The 26,224-nt window shown below is 39.2% G+C and overlaps 1 protein-coding gene across 1 annotated transcript in view; it reads right to left on the minus strand.

Annotated features, from left to right (window-relative positions):
• Nucleotides 1–25,643, minus strand: part of LOC126203627 (histone-lysine N-methyltransferase eggless-like) — a 199,353-nt gene extending 173,710 nt beyond the window's left edge. Inside the window, exons 1-2 of the mRNA XM_049938000.1 lie at nt 24,138–25,643; nt 11,401–11,523 (exon numbers count right to left, since the gene is read on the minus strand). Of these exons, the coding sequence (XP_049793957.1) occupies nt 11,401–11,523; nt 24,138–25,634 (1,620 nt within the window). The 5' untranslated portion in view covers nt 25,635–25,643. The remainder of the gene's footprint in view (nt 1–11,400; nt 11,524–24,137) is intronic.
• Nucleotides 25,644–26,224: the final 581 nt, after the last annotated feature.

Raw genomic sequence — 26,224 nt, forward strand, 5'->3', positions numbered from 1 at the left:
ATTGAGCAAGCAGTAAAGGAAAAAAAAAGAAAAATTCGGAGTAGGTATTAAGATCCATGGAGAAGAAATAAAAACTTTGAGATTCGCCAACATCAAGTATAGATTTAAGTGTCAGGAAGTCGTTTCTGAAAATATTTGTATGGAGTGTAGCCATGTATGAAAGCGAAACATGGACAATAAATAGTTTGGACAAGAAGAGAATAGAAGCTTTTGAAATGTGGTGCTACAGAAGAATGCTGAAGATTAGATGGGTAGAACTAATGGTTGTTGTTGGTTGTGGTTAGTGTTTAACGTCCCATCGACAACGAGGTCATTAGAGACGGAGCGCAAGCTCGGTTTTAGGGAAGGATTGGGAAGGAAATCGGCCGTGCCCTTTCAAAGGAACCATCCCGGCATTTGCCTGAAACGATTTAGGGAAATCACGGAAAACCTAAATCAGGATGGCTGGAGACGGGATTGAACCGTCGTCCTCCCGAATGCTAACCACTGTGCCACCTCGCTCGGTGGTAGAACTAATGAGGAGGTATTGAACAGGATTGGGGAGAAGAGAAGTTTGTGGCACAACTTGACTAGAAGAAGGGATCGGTTGCTAGGTCATGTTCTGAGGCATCAAGGGATGACCAATTTAGTATAGGAGGGCAGTGTGGAGGGTAAAAATCGTAGAGGGAGAGCAAGAGATGAATATACTAAACAGATTCTGAAGGATGTAGGTTGCAGTAGACTGGGAGATGAAGAAGCTTGCACAGGATAGAGTAGCACGGAGAGCTGCATCAAACCAGCCTCAGGACTGAAGACCACAACAACAACATGCCATTCGAATTAGCTCACGGTGCCTTGTTTCCAGTAACAGGTCTCAAGAAGAATTTACTTGGTGGTCACCATATGTATTTATGAGGTTATCATTGGTTCTAATTTTCATGATTTCATTTATTATGCTTTCTCAAAATCCACTTGTCCTGCATGGCAATCTATTCTGTTCAAAATTGAACACATGGCTTCTTTAACGATGTACGCAACAATCATTGATTTGTCTTTCTGCACCAAGCAATGCTGCTGAACACAGTGTTGTTTCTGCCCAATGTACTGCAGCCCACACTCACACACACGCTAAGTGTGTGTGCAATCCCACGGGATCCTTGGCTGAGCCAAGTAAGTCTCTATTCTTCTGTAGTGGTTGAAAGATTGTTTTAACATCGTATTTCTGACGGTACCTTGCAATCTTTGCTGTAGGTGGTCCCACATAATGCCAGTCATTTCCCCTCTTCCCGTGTTATTTTGGAGCTGCATATTGCCCTCTTAATTTGTGTGTCACTGCAGCCGCTCCTCTGGAAGACATCCCTCATGTGTTTCAGTTCTGTAGAGAGGCTTTTCTGGTCATTTAACCATAGCCCTGTGAAGTCCTGTCGGTTTCCTATATAGTGAAATAATTTGCTGGTCCCCCCCCCACCCAAATGTTTGGATGGTAGACAGCTGATTTTTTTCATCTACATGGTGAATTTCACTTTCTCTTGGATGACTGTGACCAAAAAATTCGTCAAGGGCTTCTTTGCCATGTGGTTACAGAACAAAGGTGTCATCCACCTATCTGTAGGAGTTCGAGGCACACAATTTTCACAAAAATTTCCTGAAATTATTTCATTTCCTATTTCTTTCTGCCCCTTTTGTCCAATTCATTTTTGCATTTTCTTGTTTCATCAAGCAATTTTTACCATGTATTAAATGGTAAATGTGGAAATGGAGGAAAAACTCAAATTTAAGAGTGTCACCTTGCATACTACACTCATGCTCACAAATTAAGGATAATGCTGATGCAGTTTGTGTGTTTAAATCACCTCGGGGTATGACCATGTGGTGCATTTGACCTGCGGTCGTCGCACGGTGGCGCTGGCAGCCGTCCACATACGCAAAGGTGTTTTGGTGCATGTCAAACTACGGTGCAGCGAGTAAGTCTGCAGATGTTTTTAGACATGCTAATGGTGACTGTGTGTTGAAAATGGCTCAAAGAACACATATTGATGACTTTATGAGGTGTAGAATACTAGGGCGACTGGAGGCTGGTCAAACAGCAGGTCGTAGCACAGGCCCTCCGTGTGCCACAAAGTGTGATCTCGAGGTTATGGCAATGATTCCAGCAGACAGGACGTGTCCAGGCGCTACAGTACGGAACGTCCACAGCGTACAACACCACAAGAAGACTGATATCTCACCATTAGTGCCCGCAGACAGCCATGGAGTACTGCAGGTAGCCTCGCTCGGGATCTTACCGCAGCCACTGGAACAGTTGTCTCCAGACACACAGTCTACAGACGACTGAACAGACACGGTTTACCCACCCAGAGACCTGCAAGGTGCACTGCAAGGTGCATTCCACTGACCCCTGGTCACAGAAGAGCCCATAAAGCCTGGTGTCAAGAACACAGTACATGCTCATTGGAACAGTGGTCCCAGGCTACGTTCACAGACGAGTCCAAGTATAGTCTGTCAGTGATTCTCGCCGGGTTTTCATCTATCGTGAACCAGGAACCAGATACCAACCCCTAATGTCCTTGAAAGGGACCTGTATGGAGGTCGTGGTTTGATGATGTGGGGTGGTATTATGATTGGTGCACGTACACCCCTGTGTGCCTTTGACAGAGGAACTGTAACAGGTCAAGTGTACTGGGATGTCATTTTGCACCAGTATGTCTGCCTTTTCAGGGGTGAAGTGGGTCCCACCTTCCTCCTGATGGATGATAACGCATGGCCCCATTGCGCTGCCATTGTGGAGGAGCACTTTGAAACAGATGATATCGGGTGAATGGAGTGGCCTGCCTGTTCTCCAGACCTAAACCCCATCGAGCACGTCTGGGATGCTCTCGGTCGACGTATCGCTGCACATCTTCAAACCCCTAGGACACTTCAGGAGCTCCGACAGGCACTGGTGCAAGAATGGGATGCTATACCACAGCAGCTGCTTGACCACCTGATTCAGAGTATGCCAACCCTTTGTGCAGCCTGTGTACGTGTGCATGGTGATCATATCCTGTATTGATAGCGGGGTGCATGCATAGGAAACAGTGGCGTTTTGTAGCACATGTGTTTCGGGACGGTTTTCTCAACTTAGCACCAATACCGTGGACTTACAGATCTGTGTCGTGCGTGTTCCCTATGTGCCTATGCTATTAGTACCAGTACCACGTTGTGTGGCACCACCTTCTGCAATTATCCTTAATTTATGAGCATGAGTGTATATACGCATATTGATATTTGAAATGGCAAACCAGTGTTATAGCCAAAAAGCATACAGACAAGGACTGAAGGTGAGAGTTACAGGAGCTTGTGAATGTTGGCTTTCCCAGCAAAATACAGTGACATATTCTCAGCATGTCAGCCGAGTAAGATGGTTGATGAGAGCAATGTTATGGCCAGTTCATTTGGCTGATATCTCTAGAAGACATTTGGTTGGTTGGTTGGGTTGTTTTTGGGGAAGGAGACCAGACAGCGAGGTCATCGGATTAGGGAAGGACGGGGAATGAAATCAGCCGTGCCCTTTCAAAGGAACCATCCCGGCATTTGCCAGGAGTGATTTAGGGAAATCACGGAAAACCTAAATCAAGATGGCCAGAAGTGGGATTGAACCGTCGTCCTCCCGAATGCAAGTCCAGTGTGATAGCCACTGCGCCACCTCTCTCGGTGGACATTTGGTGTTGCAGTGATTAAAATCTTACAGCTTCGTGTAAAGCAGATGCATCCAATACTCTTACCACTCAAAGCGAAAAAAATGTCTATAATAATGGCAAAGTTTAGGTGAAGAACACCATCAAACAATAAGAACAATGTCAGGCAAACTGAAAAAAAGTAGACATATGTAATTACTTAAACCACAGGGAGGCTGTATTCACTGGCTTTGCAAGAAGAGCAAGCAATGCTATGTGTACATATTTATGTTAATCACTACAAATCTTCAATAAGCCAACATACCAAGGCACATTTTCAGAAGTCACACATTTACAACAACTGGAAAATCTGCAAATTTATTTAGAGTTAAAACATATCCTGGGAAAAAAGGTTGCCATTACTTATGAAGGAACTACTTACAAGAACTAATTTCAGATTAAGGAAAATTTTTAAAAAAATGTCTTTCTTTGTGTACCATATTTTACGGACTATAAGATGCACTTTTTTCTTTAAAAAATTGCCTCTAAAATTCATGTTCATCTGTTAAGTCCCATAGTGCTCAGAGCCATTCACGTTCATCTTATACTCAAAATTAATATAAAAATGTCGAGTGTTTGATTTAAAATTCCCACCAGTCTTGAAAACAGCCATATATTCCATACCATGGGTAGCCTATTTGTGTCTGGCAGCATTGGATTCAACTGGCAGCAGCAGTGCACCAATGCGACAAACATGAGTTACGGGGTTTCACAAGCTGGCAAACATTGTCTCCCTTCTGTCCCGCCATCACAAACCCAGAACACTGACTAGCCTATGATGCATCATTGCAGTCTACGGTGCCAGTGAACTTCAACTGAAAGTGATTTGTGTTATTAGTAACAGGACAATAGTTTTGTTAGTACCTAGTTTTGTAAGGGAAGTAAGTAAAAGGTACTCATAATGCAGGCTACAGAGCAGCTGAGTGGCATTTCAGCCCTCCACCAACAGATAAAACTATCCGTGATTGGTGAGTGATAAACAGAACTGTAAAAAAACAAGAAAGACTCGCCAAACATATAAATACAGGACTGAATGCAAAATGGCCAAAATTAGAAGATGATATACTGAAATGGATTCAAGGACACTGTCAAAATGGCACTGGAATTAATACAAAAAGATTTGAATGCACACTTGCAAGCTAGTGCTATAGTGGAAATTAACAGACTTTAAGAGTGGAGTTGGTTAGTGTTACAGGTTTATAAAGCATCATGAAATTTGCACATGAACCAAAACCAAAATATCTCAGAAAATGCCCCAAGAGTGTGAAGAGAAAATGTTATCTTTTCATTGCTTTATTATTCAACATCGAAAGAAAACCAGTGTGAAACTAAGTAAAATAGCAACCATGGACAAATCTCCTCTGACATGTGACTGCGTCAAGTAACAGAACTGTTGCCATGAAAGATGCTGAAACTGTAACTATAAAAACAAGAGGACAAGAAAAAATGCACTACACTGTCATCCTTTCATGTTGTGCTTACAGTATTAAACTTAATCCAAGGATCATTTTCAAGCACAAAACAGTGCCAAAGCCTTCTGAAATACTGCTGGGTATTGTTCACATACATGACAAGGGTTGGATGGGTGGGGCTGGTATGAAATTACGGATTAACAAAGTGTGTGAGAGAATTAAAAGTGCTTTGCTGAATATGGGTTCCTGTCTTGTGCTATATCAGTTTAGAGCCCATTTGAAAAATTCTGTGAAAGAGAAATCGAGACAAGGAAGTCCAGAGCTTGCTGTTATTCCAGGATGACTTACTTCACAACAACAACCTCTTGATATCTTGATAAATAAACCATTTAAAGTGAATATGAACGAGGAATGGAACAAATGGATGACGAATGAAACCAACATGAATTCACGCCAAAGGGAGCTTTAACACGAACTACAACTAAACAAGTGTGTCAGCGGATAAAACAGTTGTAGTCTAGAGTGAGAGAAAAAAGTATTATTAAATCTTTCAAGAACTGCGGCACAAGAAATGCTCTCAATGGCAGTGAGGACCAGCTTATGTAAAAAGAGGACAACATTGATGACAAAAAGGAAGAGGAAGAAGAAGGAGGAAAGTTCAGATGATGATTTTCAGGGATTTTAAATGTCAGTTTAGTTTTATAAAACAAGAAATTTTTATTTATAAACTAAGAATATTTTAGTCTGGCTTTCTCATCTAATAATAAAAATGGTAAATATGTTATTTTTTTAAAAAAAAATTGCTTAGAAATTCAAGTGTTTCTTACAGTCCGTAGCATCCTATACTCAATAAAACATGGTATTTCAGTGTCTTGTTTATACCTGACAAATTGTATTACCATTAGTACAATGTGGTATAATTATTACAATTACTCAATCATTCAATAATTGTTAAGAAGTACCATTGGGACTAACAAGGTCTCTGATTACGTTTACTGTTATATTACTATGTCCGAGGTAAATTCTTAAGACATCATATAAATTGTAGGTCTTATTATAGTAAGTTAGATACTTAATAAAATAATATTGAAATTCAATCATATGGTGTTTATTTAAAATTCTCAAAATTCTACTCATCTCTAAGTACAAAATTTCCATCTGAATTCTTAAGTCTGAAGGCAGAATTTCATCCCAATGGATGCTGCCACACCACATGTTCAGAAAGAGAATCTTTCTTGTGATAAATACCAATGAAAAAAAGATTCTATAAAAAATCATAGAGTATTGCTATCTTACGCAGTAAAACATATTCTGTGGCACACCTATCTAGCAGCTTGCTCAGTGATGAGACTGTGATCAAAGTCCAATGAATCTTATTTCACATCCTAATCAATACCCAAGACTACAGCACATCATTTGACTGATTGTCTTTCTGTTCTCCATGTTGTTGATAACATCGTTTTCAGTCCAGAGACTGGTTTGATACAGCTCTCAATGCTACTCTATGCTGTGTAAGCTTCTTCATCTCTGAGTAACTACTGCAACCTGTATCCTTCTGAATCTGCTTAGTGTATTCATCCCTTGGTCTCCCTCTACAATTTTTACCCTCCACGCTTCTCTGCAATACTAGATTGGTGATCCCTTGATGCCTCAGAACATGTCCTACCAACCGATCTCTTCTTATAGTCAAGTTGTGCCACAAATTCCTCTTCTACCCAATTCTATTCAGTACTTCCTCATTAGTTACTTGATCTACCCATCTAATCTTCAGCATTCTTCTGTAGCATCACATTTTGAAAGCTTGAATTCTCTTCTTGTCTAAACTATTTATCGACCATGTTTCACTTACATACATGGCTACACTCCATACAAATACTTTCAGAAAATACTTCCTGACACTTAAATCTACAATCAATGTTAACAATTTCTCTTCTTCAGAAACGCTTTCCTTCCCATTGCCAGTCTACGTTTTATATCCTATCTACTTCGACCATCATCAGTTATTTTGCTCCCCAAATAGCAAAACTCCTTTACTACTTTAAGTGTCTCATTCCCTAATCTAATTCCCTCAGCATCACCTGACTTAATTCGACTACATTCCATTATCCTCGTTTTGCTTCTGTTGATGTTCATCTTATACCCTCCTTTCAGAACACTGTCCATTCCATTCAACTGCTCTTCCAGGTCCTTTGCCATCTCTGACAGAATTACAATGTCGTTGGCAAACCTCAAAGTTTTTATTTCTTCTCCATGGAAGTTAATTCCTACTTCACCATGGATTTTAATTCCTACTACAAATTTTTCTTTTGTTTCCTTTACTGCTTGCTCAATATACAGATTGAATGACAACGGGGATAGGCTACAACCCTGTATCACTCCCTTCCCAATTACTGCTTCCCTTTCATGACCCTCGGCTCTTATAACCGGTTTCTGTACAAATTGTAAATAGCCTTTCGCTCCCTGTTCTTGACCCTTGTCACCTTGCTAGAAAAGTAGGTTTGCCTTTCCTTAATCTGTCACCTAAGATAAGGCGCAGGGTAAGTATTGCCCCACGTGTTCCAACATTTCTACGGAATCCGAACTGATCTTCCCCAAGGTCGGCTTCTATCAGTTTTTCCATTCGACTGTACAGAATCCATGTCAGTATTTTGCAGCCGTGACTAATTAAACTGATGGTTTGGTAATTTTCACACCTGTCGACACCTACTTTCTTTGGGATTGGAATTATTATATTCTTCTTGAAATCTGAGGGTATTTCGCCTGTCTCATTCACCTTGCTCACCAGATGGTAGAGTTTTGTCATGGTTGGCTCTCCCAAGGCTATCAGTAGTTCTAATGGAATGTTGTCTACTCCTGGAGGCCTGTTCTCCACATGCCCTTCCAATTTTCAGGATCCAAGCCCCAGTTAGCTATCAGTAATTTTGGCTGCTGCAACAAACAAGCCTGTCAGGCGATAATATAAGGAGCAATCAAAAAGTTTCCATTTGAGAGAGTTGCTGCAGCATATAGGCAACGCAGTGCAACCCCAATGTGGGTGTATAATAACTGACATGTAGGCAAGGGATCTGTGTGGGGTTCATGTATTTCCAACATGTGTGCAGTAAATGCAGGAGCAAGAACTATGGCAATGTTATTAAGAAATGCATCCAAACAAGATGAGCACACTGCTATTCTTTTCTCAACTGCTAAAGAATAATGACAATAGAGGTATCCATCAGAGAACAAAGTGTGTGTATGGGGTAGCAGGTCTTTTGAAACCACTATTGTGGAATGCTGACAACAGGTTCTGTTGCTTCATGACAATACACTTCCCCATATCGTAAAAGTCGCAATGCAGAAATTGTGCCAACCCAAATGGAAGACACTAGACTACCCTGCCTGTAGTTCTGATCTCTTCCCATGGAATTATCATGCCTTCAGTCCCTTAAAAAAGGAGGTGAAGGGTCAACGATTCCTGTCGAACGAGGAAGCACAGCACACAGTTACAGACTTTTTCATGCAGCAGGACAAGGTGTTTTACCACGAAGGTATCTTCAACCTGGTGCATTGATGGGATGATTGCCTCGATGTTCATGGTGATTTTACCAGATTAGCATACGTATTCTGGATTGTATGACCTTCGAACAGAAAGCTTTTGATTATCCCTGTACATAAACATGTCTTCATTGTCATCTCCATAACAAGTAAAAATTCACCCATAAAGGTATACTTACACAGAAGTGCTGCTGGGATGGGACATCTGCCACTAAATCTCATAGAGTTCCCCACAGCGTAGTATAAAGAAGAAATAAGCAGCATGTGAATCTGTAAGATGTGATGACATTCATGGTTTGCCAACTGACTGATTCAAAACCAGAAAAAATAAGCCTTTATTCCACTCATTAAAAGATGATTTAAGAAGCTGAAGTGTGATGTGCCACTACTGCTTACAGAAACACACTGAAGAAAAATTTCAGGCAGAAGACTCCATCTTGTGTCAAAATGTCACTATGCAATAGGGAATTGTGCACATGTGATGAACCATAAAAGATTATTCTCCACTTAGCTAGCTACTCCAGTGCTTCCATTCTGTATTGTATGATGAGAAAGAAAATATAGTTTGTATGTATAAAAAAATGACCACTGAGATTTTTATTATTCTCAAATGCTGTGTTATATTGAGAGGAAACATTTCGTGAAATTGGTGACTATTAGTGAATTTTCTTTGTAATGAATCAAAACCTCTTTCTGGCACTGCTATTATACATATAAAAGACCTTTTTTGTTTTTTAAAGTGACACTACTCCCAATTCATATTTTTTCTAGAAAACATCGTTGAATTCTTCCAAAACGACAGTATATTTCAGTGAATGTGACCTCTGTGTTGATCTCTGATCGCCATCACTTCTAAGTCCCAGGATCAATGCTTACCTTCATCTGACAAAGATTTTTCATGACGGGACATGTCATGCACTGTAACATGACTGACATTAACACCAGACATCTCCCCATTTCAAATCCACCAAAATCCTGAGAGAATGAGGACTGCAGAATATGAGAGATGTATTGGTAGGCTGTCCTTTAGTATCTTCCAGTACTGGCATCCATCTATTAAACTACATATTAACCTTGGAATCCAGCAAGCTTGCATCAAACAAGTTCATATCCAGCATTTCTCACATAACGACTACATGAGGAATGTGTTCTCAATTTCACGAGCAAAAAAAAAAAAGTCAGCGTGCCGTTTGTCCAATCTCCTGTAGGCTTAAACCTGACAAAGGTATGATTTGTTAACATTAAGTATAGCAACTCAAATCCTGTAACTGCTAAAGGTTTGTGTGCAATGACTTGTGATCATAGGCTGTTACCTAGTACCATGCCGAAGTAGCTGGATTGGTTTACAACCTTAAATAATGTGTGTGTGTGTGTGTGTGTGTGTGTGTGTGTGTGTGGTTTCCCCCCCCCCCCTCCCCCCCAGGCACCCATGCAGAATTTTGGATGCCAACATGAGACAGTAATTGTTCATATTCTTCAACAAAGATTGTAAACAAGTTAACTACCAAAAGCCACTAGCAGAAGCTACTTTTACAAGTTATTAGCTGTGGAAACACCCCCATCAAGTCGAATTCTACAAGTTTTATCAACTCACAGAAGTAGCTTCTACAAGTTAGTGACAACAGTTTCTTGCATCTTGTTGCAATTACTTGCCAAACTTTCCCAGTTGCTAGAAGTTTTTCTCAGACTTTTAAAAATTTCTTACTGTTCAAAACCATTACAAAAATGTCAGTGTTGAAAAGAAGAATGGCACAATGAGAGACAAGCTAATCAAATGTACCACTGGAATCACTAAAAATGTAATTCACCACCACAGCCGAAGAAGTGTGAAATTAATTTACAGAATACTTCGTTTCAGCAGAAGGAAAAGTAGCATTGCAGTGTAGATGACTTTACATTTTAGTTGATTTTTTTTATGTTAGCCTAAACATAAATGCATTATACCTGTAATAAAAGTAATAAACACTATTTGCAAAAATTGAAGAGTAATTGCAATGCCTTCTTTCGGTGGTAGAGCCTGCCACATTTTTTAATCCTGTTTATGAATATCTGATTGCACAACAGACAAGATATTCGAAACTAACATGTGACAATAAAAATCAATATTACTATATCAGAATCCGGCAATGATTTCTCTCAACTGCAAAAAAACTGGCACTTCATTACCAACGTAAATTACCTAAAAATCCATGCAGAAGATAAAAGTTTTGACATTCCCTACCATAAATATAAATTCAACCTCCTTGGGGAATGTTTCTAATTTGATGTAACTTCCAGACTGTTTGCTTATCCACTACATGAGTTTCTCCTATATGATTTAACGAACCTTCCCCCTTGCCCCTCTTCCACCATTCATGGCATAAGATCCATTTCCGAAACCTATATTGGTTGTTTCCGTGTTATATTTTTCAGTTACATCACAGCTTCTCCAATTCATTGAAAGCCTGGTGACAGAGATCTAAAACATTTTCTGAAAGCAAAATTCCTAGGATTTTTACATAATCCTGAAATTCTACAGGTGCAATTATTGCTACATATTTCACACATTTCTTACTGTTCTACTCCAAAAACCACTGGAATGTAAGGAAAGTGCAAGAATGTAGCTGCACAGGCAGTGGGTGACTGCAAAACAATTCCGAGATACTTTGGAGATTCCTTTAATTTCACAGTGTTAAATTTTGCAGGATCTAAGTTAATGTGTGATTAATGAGTTAGAGAGTGCATTTCAAAAGAAACTAAGATTCTATTTTTGTACTTACATCAGTATTCATTGTCGAAGAACCAACTTCTGCCTGAGTAGATTCTTTCTGGCACTGTTGCTGAACCACTATAGGTAAAAACCGTGACAAAATATGACAAACAAACCCCAGCAGCATTGTCACCTGCAAGGTAAACAGATCATTCAGATGGCTGTGTGTCAATCATAAAGGAATGGAGTTGTTTAAGAAAAAAAAGTAGCACAATTAAAACTTTACTGGAAACACAAATTATCACTTGCAAATCATGTTTCAGTCTTGCACCTGCAACATAGTATGTGTTTAAATTCAATAACACTTCTACAGATTTAATAAATTTAGAAGAAATTACTATCTAAATCCTCAGTGTAATATAAGCTTTTGTGTGTGTGTGTGTGTGTGTGTGTGTGTGTGTGTGTGTGTGTGTGTGTGTGTGAGCGTGTGTGCAAGCGCGCGCACACGTGCATGTGTGCGTACACTAATCAAGTCTTTGAAACAATAACATTTCCTCGAGACTCTCATTAAATTAGGGAAAATACCCTAACCAATACAAAGCTACCACAATGTTTGTCCTGCCCTCAGAGAAAATTGGTGGCAGGACCATTGAAACTCTATGGGCTAGCACAAATATACAAATTTCAGAAACCACACATAGATAGGTCCCCTTATCTATGGATTTATCTGTGAGCCATGAGGCTAAGATCTGTTTTGTGTGTAGTCAACATCACTTCAGTTTTTTGCTCGTGAGGATATCCATCACAATCTAATGGTTTATTGAGTGCAGTGTCTTGCCCAACATTTCCAATTTCTCTTCTTCCAAGTGCCACAAACTTTCTTCTCATAAGGAAACCCGGGAGGATGGTGCTATCCCGATAGGCAATACTGGCTGCTGCATCCCAAAATCATTGCCCCTAACAGAAAGACACATACCTCACCTGACTTTTAATTCTGAGGATATGTTCACTCCATATACTGATTTCATTTCATGTGTGAACTGGTAGACACAAAGTACTTTTTGGATTGAGTTCCTTGTCATGTATTGTACAAATTTTGGAAATATAGACCTTCAAATCCCCTTCTATTAATAATAACAAAACAGTCAAGGGCATCCATCTCCTTGGCCCCATCGGTATACAAGGTAAATCATCTAATGGAAATGGAAAGTGCTACTGATGTGTGGTTTTCACAAAATGGGTTGGTAGTGAGACGCTTGTATTGTTAGACAGTAAACAGATTGTAATAATTCTTAGAAAGTGTATTTTTTGTGAACATACACTTTTTTAAATGGAACAATGCCTACTCACATTAACAAACTAAAAGTAAATTAGAATATCAGTTGCAGCATTCTAGTGGAAGTTGTTTACGAGATACTGTAGTTTGTGCCATTCAACCTGCATAGTTGCTACTAAGTAGAATGTTGTTACGTCTGCTTAGAGAGAGAGAGAGAGAGAGAGAGAGAGAGAGAGAGAGAGAGAGTGTTCACTGAGTACAGTGCAACTTGTTAGTCACTTAGTGTGTGGCAGTCTAAGCTGGAGGTTGTGAGTGGATGATAGGATTCACCGACGTAGAAAAAGCTGACGTGCTCATGGCGTATCGAGAGAGTAGGATGAATGCAGTTTGTTCTAGCACAGTGTATGGGGCAAGATATCCCAATAGATGTCAAACATCTCAGCAGTTATTTATCAACCTCTTCGGCCAGTTACATAAAAGTGGAAAGTGTAACACCCAGACAATGCAAGAGAAGGAAACAAGTGATGACGCATGTGGGAGAAATTAATGTTCTTACTGCTGTTGCAGCTGATCCGTATATCAGCTCCCGCGCAATTACATGAGGAACTGACATGAGTCAGGAAAGTGTCTTATGCATTCTCCATCGACATAGGTTCCATCCCCATCACACTTCTCTCTATCAAGAGCAGCAGGGAAACAATTATGAGAACCATGTTCACTTCTGTACATAGGCATTAAGAAAGGATACTCCAGATGTATCACTTATCTTGTTTAGCGATGATGCCACATTTACCAATCGTGGCCAGCTAAACCACCAAAACATGCATTATGGGTCTGTTGATAGACCCTTTGGCTTTGTCAGGGAAACGTCGGTAACCCTGTAGTGTAAACATGTGGTGTGGGATAGTGAACTATCATCTCATAAGCCCATGTTTTGTAGATAGAACACTGAAAGTGCACAAGTATCACAGCCTCCTAACAGACCATCTTCCACAGATGCTAGAAGATGCTCCTCTGCAGAATAGGAGGAACCTGTGGTACCAAGACAATGGCTGTCCAGCCCAAAACGCACGAAGCACTACAGCACATTTTCACAAATTGTTTCCAAATCATTGTATATGACGCCTGTACAATTTTTTCTGTGGGAAAAGCTGAAAGACGCTGTCTACAAGAACATATCAACTACACCTGATAATATGCAATGATGTTATTACTAGAGCCTGTTCAGACATCTCTGCTAAAATGCCAGCACATATGCAACAGCCATTCCATACCACTATGGAAGTGTGTATTGCCATTGCCAATGGTCATTTTGAACGTAACCTGTGATGTGCGACGGTCAACTGTCTCATTACTGGTCAGAATCCACTAGTCTATGCAACTTATGTTGTTCTTTAGTGTTTGCTACCACAGGTATTGCACAAGTGTCGGTGTGGGAACTTTTCAAAATACGATATCTTTTAAACGACTTGCAGTAGCAACAAATACCACGGGCATTCTAATTTACCCTACCTTTAGTCTGTAAATGTCAATAGGCATTGTTCCATTTAAAATAGTGTATGTTTGCACAATCTGTTTATTGGCTAAAAATATGAGCCCCTGACTACCAATCAATTCTGTAAAAATCGCACATCAACAGCACTTTCCATTTCTGCAATATTTGCAGGATACATTTTACATTATTCACCTAAAATGTAATTTAAAATAGATTTACAAACTGTTTTCATGAATGAGTGGTGTCTGTCCAAAAGAACAAATACTAGCGGTATCCACCTTCAATTTACACAACCTTTTTTCATTGTTATCATTTCTACAGCTTCTCTGAATAAGCATGTGTGATAGTTCTTCTCTAGAGCAAAGGAGAGCTGCAACACCTGCTTGTTCAGAGGAGCTATATGAAAGCAATTCTCTGAATAAGCATGTGTGATAGTTCTTCTCTAGAGCAAAGGAGAGCTGCAACACCTGCTTGTTCAGAGGAGCTATATGAAAGCAAAAACATGCCAATAGCTTCAACAAGAAAGAAGAAAGCCTCAGGGTCAATGGATCTTGCATTCCTACACTGCAGCAAATAACCATTGTAAGTAGCAAGGTGAGAACCGCAGCAGAAATGCCTACAGAAAAGCCCTCAGATGTTGCCGCGCCAGGTACATATAATCTGAGGCCATGAGCTCGACTCCAGTCCACTATCAACACCAGAGGGTGAAGATTTGACAATGCCAACCACTCATGCTGGCAAAACATCAGCAAAATCATGAAACAAACGTCAGCTGAAGGACTTGAGACAGAAGCCAACAGGCAGATTGTCAACAAGTGGTCATGGAAGTCTTAACAATTTTGTATTGTTTTAGGATTTCACTGCATGGCTTTCCAACATAAGCCATCCATAATAATCAACCAAATACTTTGTAATATGTACTTTGTAATATGATGACTCTGCACTTAGAGGCATAAAGTTTAATCTATGACTGACATTCTTGTTACCAATAATGTTATCTTTGATGCATGGGTGTTTCCTCCAAAGTGTAAAGTGCTTTAGAAATCTTGCAAGTGACTCGCCTTGAGAACAGGTGAAAGGTTGTCCGCTGAAATATCAATACAAGAGTTAATAATATTCCGGATGCACTCTCAAAGTTCGTAAAGTCGTAAAGTCCAAGACATTCTTGAACTTGACTCTCAAACGTTTCTGTTTGGTTGCCAGTTTTTGAACAGTTGATCAAATTGCAGACTGGTAACTTGATTATTCAATGATTGCACTGGCGAAAAACTTGGAGCATGCCTAACATGAAGAGATGAGACCTTTTGAGGATGGTGGCCTTCTTGCCACATTTCATGGAATGTGTATCAGGCTGGATAGACAAACAGAAGTCATCAGTTTAATCCAGTCATACAAACAACAACAGTACATACCTCTCATCCTGTTTGCCAAAGCACTTCCAAGATACTTTCAGGCAACTAAATCTCAGAAATCTGGTAGCCAAGTAATCATAAAGTAAACCCAGCAACCAATCTTTTAAAATTTAAAATGATTCCCACCATGTGGAGGTCAACTAAGTTAAAAAGATAAACCTGAAGATTAAAATATATGCAACTCTGTGTGCTAAAAATTTACTTCTACTGTTCTATATCCCTTAATAGTTAAACGTAGCTGACCAATGTACGTTCTGGGGCTCAGAGAAGAACAGAAAAATTACAAAATCATCTACAAAGAAAGAGAAATAAACTAGACCCTTCACAGTGGATAAAATGCTTTTGATGGCCAAGAGAAAGATAATGATATGCTGTAAACTTATTTTGAAGTGACCTCATCCTCTTGTAATAAGCAGTCTGATAGAACACTCCTGAAAATGGTTTTGACGTGTTGCCTGTTGGTGCTCATCTTGAGATCTTCAGCAAACAGTTGTTAGTGTTTCCGAACATTTCACCAATACAAGGACACAGCAATCCAGTGTGCAATCAGTAATGGGAGATGCATCTTTGATAACGTTACCCACTTGTGCTGGTGAAAGCAAGAGGGGAGAAAAAAAAACACCTGCCGAACAACTACTGTCAAAAAAAAAAAAAGAAGAAGACACAGAGAGAGAGAGAGAGAGAGAGAGAGAGAGAGAGAGAGCAAGCATCAATCGGCTACTTGTCAATAAGTGGAAATGAAAGCCTGAACACTTTTATGAAAATCATATTTATATGGTATTACAAGGAAAAGGCATACTGTAAAACCCCACAAACTAATGCATATTTTTTTGTCTGTTTCATATTATACAGGTTTTCCCTTTTCCAGTATCAAGAGAATCAAGAGAGCTGATAGTATTCTCTACAAAGTTACATATTACCAGAATGAAGTATTAATCATTCAACAATGTTTTCCAAACAAATGCAGACAACACTTTGATAGCAGCTAGTTAGCCTTTTCTAGATTTAGGATGAGTATTGAAATTGCCTCCCTCCACAAGTCAAGAGTTGTGGGCCTCCATTTAAATTCTGTTGAAGGAATCAATTTTTTTCTTTTAATTGCAAGCTAAAATACTGAAGCATAATTTGGTAAGTCTTATTGGGCTCAGAGGAAGTACTGAGAGAGACTAATTTTACTTTCCACATTGTGAGTGGACAGTTGTACAAGTCTGTATTACTCAATGGAAAACCAGTTCTTTATATAGTTTCATGATACAGCCTGAAAGGAGGACTTTGATTGCTGAGTCGGTAGTTATGAAATGAGTTTTGCCATTTTTATTGTAGTTGCCTCTACAGTGCCCTTTTTCAACACAGAAATGAACAGATATATTCAGTCTCTCATGTACCCAACACTAGTTGGGAATGGACACCACAACAGTTGGGAGTGGACGACCCGCCCCCATTCCATCAGATTAAGAGTGTGCTTCTTAAACTACACTATCCACATTGAGCCATTGGGATAAGCTTTTTACTGTTGTTACACTATTTTCTCACATAAATGGACTACTAATAATACCACCCAATTGGGAATTTTATAGGAGGATGTTTTAGAGGACAGCTCTGACATTTGTCTTCCAGCCACAGAAAATTTTTTAATATCCTGGTAATAAAGGCTTGCATTGTCATATTTTGGAACACATCACACACTTACCAACTCCTCAACAAGCATTTTCAATATTAATAAGTACAGGAGAGAACTTACAGAGTGTACTGGACAAAAATAGAGAAATGATGCAAATGGCTAATTACTGGTGTCAGGCTAACCAGCTGTGCATAAATCAAACAAAAACAGAAGAAATAATATTTAATCTCAAAGTAACTAAAAATGAAAACAAAACAGTGAAACTACTTGGGCTAATCATAGACCAAAAGCTCTCACGGGAAGGACACACCAATTATCTATGTAGTAAACTAGCACGAGTGCTTTTCTTATTGTATAAATTAAGAAACAGTGTGAGCAAGCAATTGCTACTCCACTCATACTATGCTTTTTTTCATTCCCAACTGCAATATGGAATATTGCTTTGGGGTAACTCCCCAGGGGCTGAATGTATTTTCAGATGGCAGAAGAAAGCAATCAGGTGCATGGAGGGGTTAGCACCCAGAGAGTCCTGCAGAAATTATTTTAAATCTCTTGGCGTAATGACAGTGCCAAGCATGTACATATATAACTGTCTAATATATGCCAAATACTAGCGGTATCCACCTTCAATTTACACAACCTTTTTTTTTTTTCATTTTTATCATTTCTACAGCTTCTCTGAATAAGCATGTATGATAGTTCTTCTCTAAAGCAAATGAGAGCTTCAACACCTGCTTGTTCAGAGGAGCTGTATGAAAGCAAAAACATGCTAAGAGCTTCAACAAGAAAGAAGAAAGCCTCAGGGTCATCTCTGAAACAACTGAACATGAGATGTGATGTGCATGCACACAATACAAGAAACAGTCACCTGCTGGACTTGCCTTCCACAAGACTTGCTGTAGTCCATAATAACTATAAGTACTTAAGCATAAAATTTTTCAACAAGTTACCATGCTCAGCTCGTACAGTACCACTAAATAAATATAAGAATACATTGCAAACCTGGCTAAAAAACAAAGAATTCTATACAACTGTTTTACCTAAGTTATGAAGAAAATGTTTTGATATTATATAAACTAGTTATTTACTGTGATTCTTTTCTTATGTGTGTATTTAATTACTGTATAAAACATTGTTTTACATAATGCTGAAGAAAAGGTCTATAGTTCCTTTTCTCCCCTTTCTGTAACTATTTGAATATCGTACTGAAACTAAAACCCTCTGTAAACTTTGACGAAGCCAATTGTATGAAAAATACTGAAAGGCTAATAAAAATATTCTATTCTATTCTATTCTATTGTTCATTGAGGTTTGACAATGACGACACCTTAACTGCCATGACCTCACTATCATCATCCAGATTATTGGGTGCCCATGAGCTGTCTACTCGTTACAGCTGGCTGATGTTTGTTGTTCAGTCAACATCTGCTGTCTTGCTCATGGATGACTGTGTCTCTCCTCACCTACCCTAGCAGCTATGGGTGAGAGACGATGATTTGTTTATGGAGTGGAGTTCTCATGCCCACCTTGCTCACATTTGAGTGCCTCAGTGCCATAGTTGCCTAACCAACGACTCTTAAAAATTGCTGCTTTGTGATATACTGGACTCGAAACAATTGCCTTAATGCGTACCAAGCTTGCCTACAACTTTTTCATAGTTTGAATGGTGCTTATACCTGGCATCATTTTTGGCAACTACTAGATGGCTGTTTATGACTGTGCCATATGTGCATAATCAACATCAATTACGATCCGAATTCTAATGATATTGAATCTTCAGGTAAATATAAAACTATGTATGTAATTATCATGTTATGTGATAAACTTGATATTTTAGAAAATAGCTTTGAAAATTCTAGTGGGTTAGCCATGTCAGGCACTACATAGATTTTTTTAAACATGAGCACATTTGAATAACATATAATGTTCATTGTAATTTTATAATAATTGGTTTTGAATTACTAATGGATACTATTGTCAATAACAACAGCAGTTATTTAACCATAGGTAAATTAACATACTTATCCCATTTCCACAGCCATGAGTTCAAATAATTTGCTGGCTAGACAAGTACGGTTCCAAATTTTTTACAGATCAAGAACATGAGCAACATAACCTTGAGATCATCACTCCAATGAGGAGAAGGAAAAGATTAAGAAAACTTGAAACTCACAAAAAGTTTATTAGAAAGTACAAGCAAATCATAGTGAAGAATACATATCAGTATCTGGTAAAAAGTGCATAAGAAACAGTGTTTTTTGGATCCTTGTGGTTGCCAATTGTAGTGTCATACTATGATTTCTATGCAAAGGAGACAGCAAATTTTTGACAGTTGTTACAACATGACTTGGGCTCTAAAAATGCATTTATAAGTTGACAAGTTGAAGTACACTATGTTAAGTGCAGATACAATAAAAATGATGTTTCTTGATGCAGTAAGACAAGCATGTACCAGCTTCAAGATGAAAATTATGAAGAAAAGATAGTATTGAAAACATTCTTCCATCATTCAGGGAATGCTACCAGTGCGATGGTAATATAACTAATGCACTTAAGAGGAAGAAGGTATATAGAGAACAGCAGAGGGTGACAAAACAGGCATACATGTGCCGCTTAAGAAAACCAAATCTACATATGAGGAGTGGGTTTATAAGTTTATTGAAAAGTTTCCCACACACAAGGGCCATTATTGTTGCAGAGATAGCTCACGCAAATATTTATCACCAGATCTCAATATGGCTATAATGTTTTAAGTTCTACAAGGAAGAGTGCAATCTGAAAGTCACAGGGCAGTTCCACAGTATCATATTTTCAAAACAAGATTCAACCTGCATTTTAAATGACCAAAAAAAGGACACCTGCCAGACCTTTGATGAACTTCAAGCAAAGATGACAGGCATATCAAAAAGCCCTGAAAAAAATGAACTGGTTGTGCAGCATGAAATTCATTTAAGGAAAGCAGAGCTTTGGAAGAGATGAAGAAGACGTACGTAAGTGAAGCAGCTGAGTCTAATGGTACAAAACAAGTTCTTGTTTCTGATCTACAGAGAACACTGACCACACCAGTATTAACAATGAGTGAAGCTTACTACAAGGATCAGGTATGGATCTCCAGTGTTAGTAACAATGGTCATATGTACATCTGGGGTGAACATACTGCTCCCCGTGGGTCACAAGAAATTGCCTTTTATACCATATTAGAAATCATCTCCCACTAACAACAAAAGAAGTAATACTCTAACAGTGACAGCTGCGGTGGCCAAAACGGAAACATTAAAATGGCATTGATGTTAAGCTATATTTTACAGAAAACTGAAATTCAACAGCTACAACAAAAGTTTTCTTCTTCCTGACCACAGTTTTTCTATGTGTGATAAATATTTTGGCATTATTGAAAAGGAAAAGAAATATCATCCTTATATTTTTCAACCAAATGACTGGTCTATGGTGATTGAAAATGCAAAGCAGAAGCAACCAAAATTTGTGGTTCATAGAAGACTAAAGATTTATATTTCAGTTCAAAATCCTTGGAAGAAAAATGTACCAACGGGAAAACAAATATGGAAAGTGACAAAAGTCGAATGGTTGAGAGTACAAAGGCAAACTATTCCCAAAGAACATCCTAAAATGATATTCTATACATACAACTGCTTCAAAGGTGTTCGTTTCAATGCACTTGACACTGCCAAGAAGCTGAGTCGAGGACGTCCTAGCCCGTGAATTCCCAGAAAGTATACAACTATTATATCCTAAGGTCAGAAAAGTATCAAAGGAAAAAAATCAAAGCTTTGCAAAGTCTTTTGAAATTTGTGCCACCACAACAATATGAATTTTACATGTCTCTTCAAGATACAGTGATGTGACTGGGACAAGGCAAGAGAGATGAAGATGTGTCACGTGGAACAAAGCAGGCATGATGAAGATACAGTGACACAAGAGGACAATGTAAGAGAGATGAAGACTCAGTGACATGAATGGGATTAATGTGTTAATGGGGTTTCTAAGAATTACTTGTTCTTAAATAAGTATCTGTGATCTTATAAATATATTAAATTTGTATTTTTACAAAACTACCATTTTACCTTGTGCTGTACTTGTCTATCAAGTGCATAAGAAACAAAAGTTTTATTTTCAGTCTGTCATTTTTCAGCACCAGAGTTGACTATCATTTTTTTATAATAAACTGAAACGCAAATTTTTTATTTTGAGATGTGAAATTACGTGGAATGTGCCCTTTCTGTTGCAATAAATATGTGACTTCTGCGTTCATTAATTATTTTCTATACTGATATGAATTTTAATTCAATATACCTCAAAACTACATAAATGTATGTTATGCACCTCTGGCACCGAGCCACTCATTTATCAATTGACTTAAGTAATGTGGCCTGAAAATGTAATCCTGCTGAATCTGACATGTGTTGAATCCTTATTGGTTGGATGTTTTCTTCTTCTTCTTCTTCTTGTGTACAACAATTTTGCATGGGCTGCCAAACAACAATGAATTCACTACCACAAAGAATAGTGGCAGCTTCTGGCTGATTATTCATTTGTCTAGCCTAAAAATTAAACTGTCACTTCAAAGAACACTGTCTTCTCATCCAATATCCACAGCCGACTGCAATAGATGTTTAGTCTCACACTTCTTCACCAGTATGGGTTCTGTTATGTATTTGCCTATCAATTCAAGAGACAACGCAGTAGTCAAACCTGCCAATGAGCTGACGATTAATTATCTGCCCCTAGCTGTCTTTCCACGATGATGTGGCTGGCATAGAATTGTTTTATATCATCATCTTCATACAAAAAAGTAATCTGGAACATCAGTACCGGGTACAAGTTCAGGTATTGGTTCTGACTGAGTAGAGTTTGTACCCTTTTGCACGCAGGGGCTTGTATTCCGCTTTACTTACATTGTGCACAACACAAACTATATAAGCTTTCCCTGGGGAAAAATGCTGACTTCGGCAAGACAGTGCAGCACAGATTTCTCCACTCCGTTATTCCCAAATGAAATGGGAAGGGAAGCATGCCCAAAGCTTATATTTATAAAGACTAATAATAGTGACTTTTAGTAGCTCAATAACAATATGCTAATCAAACCAGATCTCCACCATAATCTTAGCTCCATGAGGTGCTCATCATTTGGCATGATCTAAGAGGTATATACAACTTCCTAAATGTGCTCGTCACAACACTTCTCATCACAACAGGAAAACCTAAATCATCAAAAAATGGCAAAAAAAAAGGATAATAAACATTTTGTAAGATTAATTCCAACAGGAGTAGTTACACCAAGTGAAACCTTATGACGAACAAGATTCTGTTTTCAGTTCTCTCCTACACTATGTTCTGGCTTATAGTGTGTGAAGTAAATTTGAGCAAAAGTAATAAAAATTAGCAATATGAATGAAAATTATGCATAGTTTTGTGTAAAAACTATGTAAATTAAACAACTAACTGGATGATAGTTTAAGTAAGCTTATTATTATAATGCAAAATTGTAAGAGAAATCATGAACAATATGAGTCAAACATCGTTGAAACTGTGGATATTAGAGATGGAGCACAAGCAACAAAGAGTGTGTTCCAGCAAAGTGGGGCTTGGGGCAGGGGGGAGGGGGGGGGGCAGGAGGGAGGGAGGGAGAGAGACTAAGTCTGGACATTCAAACAGCTGACTCTTGTTCCCACCAAACTCTACAAGGTATAAACGGCAAACTTATGTGAAGTTTAGAGAAAAGGAGAATGGCATTGGCACAAGGAAGGCTATGAGGGCAGCTCTTGGGTGGTGCCTAGGTAGGTCATTCAGTACAGCCCTCTGCCCATGAAAGGCAATATTCTAGGTCCAAGTCCTTGTCTGGCAAATACTTTAATCACCCAAAAGTTGCAAATAATTCACACTCCACTGCAGAGTAAAAATTCATCCTGGAAGTTGTAGCACTGATTTAAGCTGCTTTCATAATTGGACACCCTTCAGATAGTTTATCATGGAAAATAAGGTGTCTCATATAATGTAATTGGATGGATAAAAAGTCTACTTGCCTAATGGTGACTACAAAAGTTACAGAAATTGTGGTGTCACCGCCAGACACCACACTTGCTAGGTGGTAGCCTTTAAATCGGCCGCGGTCCGTTAGTATACGTCGGACCCGCGTGTCGCCACTGTCAGTGATTGCAGACCGAGTGCCACCACACGGCAGGTCTAGAGAGACTTCCTAGCACTCGCCCCAGTTGTACAGCCGACTTTGCTAGCGATGCTACACTGACAAATACGCTCTCATTTGCCGAGACGATAGTTAGCATAGCTTTCAGCTACGTCATTTGCTACGACCTAGCAAGGCGCCGTATTCAATTGATATTTATTATGTGAAGCATGTACCGTCAAGAGCAATTCCTCACGCCAGTCTGCGTGTAATTAAACGCGTGCATTTCGGCCTCCTCTAGCAACATGGTGTTGGCTCTTCTGCCAACACAGCAGAAATGTGCAAGCTTTTGGAGGCGTGGCTTCCCAGTCCTTTCCCTTCATCTCTTTCATCTCTCTTCCCTCTCCTTCATCTCTTTTGCAAGGAGGAGCCATTACCTCCAAAAGCTTGGACATTTCCTTAACTTTCATAGGCGTTTTCTCCTGTCACCACTTGGTGAGTAGATTTTATTTTTATTTTTCCAATTATAATATATTTTTAAAAAATTGAAATTTGCCACATAACAAAAACGTGTTTGAATGACACTTATACATGTCTCTCACCGACACCACACTATAAAACACTGACTTCTGGAATAAAAGTAACTTATCACTTACATAAAAACTGTGTAACAAAAATTTTTTACTATGAATGTGATATTTGGAACATGAAACTAACATATGAGAGATATTCAAAACACTGTTGGACTGTGGGTTAGTAACAAAGAAAATATTAATTATTAGATGAGCGTAAAAGGGCTGAGAAATTATGAGTTGACTAACAAGCATACACTAATACTGTCACAGATGTACAGATACAAACCTGCTGCTGTTGGAGCATTACAAAGAGATTTCCTGGGAAAAGAGATACAACTGACTGTTGAGACACATTCGTTGGTATGAGCTGGTTATTCGTGGTCAAAGAATTGGGTCGTTCAGAAACCACCTGTGAGACAGGAACAGAAGAAGACAACTGCTGGTTAGAGTGGTGAAGACTTCCTTCTTTGTTAGATGACTCTGACTTCTGCACTGGAATCACTGGCTGCACTTTCAATTCAGTTTTTTCACTTTGTTTATTTTTCAAATGCTGTAGTGGCTGGGACATATTCTGTAGAAAGTCTCCATCACTGAGGGACAGCTGTGTTCTTTCTTCAGGTTGCTGCAAGTGGTTTTTAGGACCCTGTGCTTGTGTTCTTGAGATTGCTTGATGAGAAACAGAACCAGACTCTGTAAGTGGTGTAAGCTGCTGGGGCTCTTGTGAATTACTGCTTGGCGTATAATGCTTCTGTTGCTGCTGCTGCTGCTGCTGTTGTTGTTTTAATCCAAGTTCTGAAACAATAGGGATCTGTGACTTAGGAGGTGCACTTTCCGTGTTTAAGCTCTGCGCAGTTTTTGGAAATATCAATGGGTTTCTTGGCACAATTGATTCACTTGGTCTTTGCAGAGAGCTTTCTGTTTGTCTTCTATTTGTTACCTCCCCTGTAGGAACCACACGTGATATAACCTGTTGTTTCTGCTGCTGCTGAAACTTTGACAAATTTGATTCACAAATTTCTTGTACTGATTGTGACGTGGTACGCTGCTGATTACACAGACCTGAAATTTGGATCACACTCTTCCCGCTGTGTTGATTTGGAATTTGCGAGACCGTCTTTTCACCTGAATGCTGTGAAATCTGTGGAACAGGCTGCCCATTTTGTTTCTGTGGACTCTGGGCTCCCCACTGTGTTTTAGAAACCTGAGAAACTTTTGCTGTATGCTGCCCATTGTTTTGGCATGTTGACAGCATGTTATTCAGCCCATTCAGTTGTTGTTGTGTTTTAAGTGACGTATCCTCATTATTTTTCTCTTGACTTACAGCCACATTTTGTGGTTCTGTCAAAGTGGATGATCTAGTTACCTGTGGCTGAGACACAGTTTGCACTGTTTGTCTAATACCTTGCTGTGTAGTCACACTCAAACTTGGTATACTAGGTTGTGAAGAAGATGGGAGGGACTTCACACTGGAATTCTGCAATGTTTGAAGAGACAAATGTCCACTTTGTTGAACACAATGATTTGTCATATTCTGAACAGTGGGTTGTAATGTTCGCTGTGTTGCATTATTTTCAACAGAATGTTGGACGATATGGTTGGTCAACTGAGGAGAAAGAGATGCATGCTTTACACTTGACTGGGTTGGTTTCTGGGATTCACTCTGCACACTTGAATGATTTGTGGACTGGAATAGTTTCTGGCCAGTGTGCTGATGTGGGGCCAGTTGTAAGTTCTGCTGTGCAGCTTCTTGTGGGCTTCGTAACACACACGTTGCACTCGACATATGGGGAACTTGTAGTGAGGCTTGTACAGCAGGGTGCTGGGGAGTCTGACACTGTTGAGGTTGGCCAACACATTGGGTATCTGGCTGCAGATGAGTGCGAGTCATGTGTTGTTGCTTGTTTTGACACACTAAATGGGATTCTCTCCGCTCACTGGCCTGCTTCAGAGCAACTTGTGTTTTTGGAATGCATGTTTTCTGCTCTTTGAGGGCTGAACTACGTCCATCGTGTATTGTGCTTAATGCTCCCGCATTCTGAGATTCGGAAGTAACAAATTCATTTGGTTTCTCAGAACAATTTTTAAGTCCTGAGCCTGTATCTCTATCAGGAAACCCCTTTGGTTGGGGTGGTACCTGCCCTGATACCAAATGTAGGGTTTTCTGCATATTTTGATGCACTGTAGCATTAGCCATTCTTGGAGTGTGTTGTGTTATAGTTTGTTCCCTAGTTATATTTTGTACAGCTGGTGGAGCTTTTAGTGATGGTGTTTCATTTGGAATCTGTAACGTAGATGCAGTGTTCACAACATTGGGTTTCTGTATAGTACGAGCTCCACACATTGGGTTTCCTGTTGAAGGCTGGGATATGTACT

The sequence above is a fragment of the Schistocerca nitens genome, chromosome 9 (genome assembly GCF_023898315.1).
Source record: "Schistocerca nitens isolate TAMUIC-IGC-003100 chromosome 9, iqSchNite1.1, whole genome shotgun sequence".
Classification (NCBI taxonomy): domain Eukaryota; kingdom Metazoa; phylum Arthropoda; class Insecta; order Orthoptera; family Acrididae; genus Schistocerca; species Schistocerca nitens.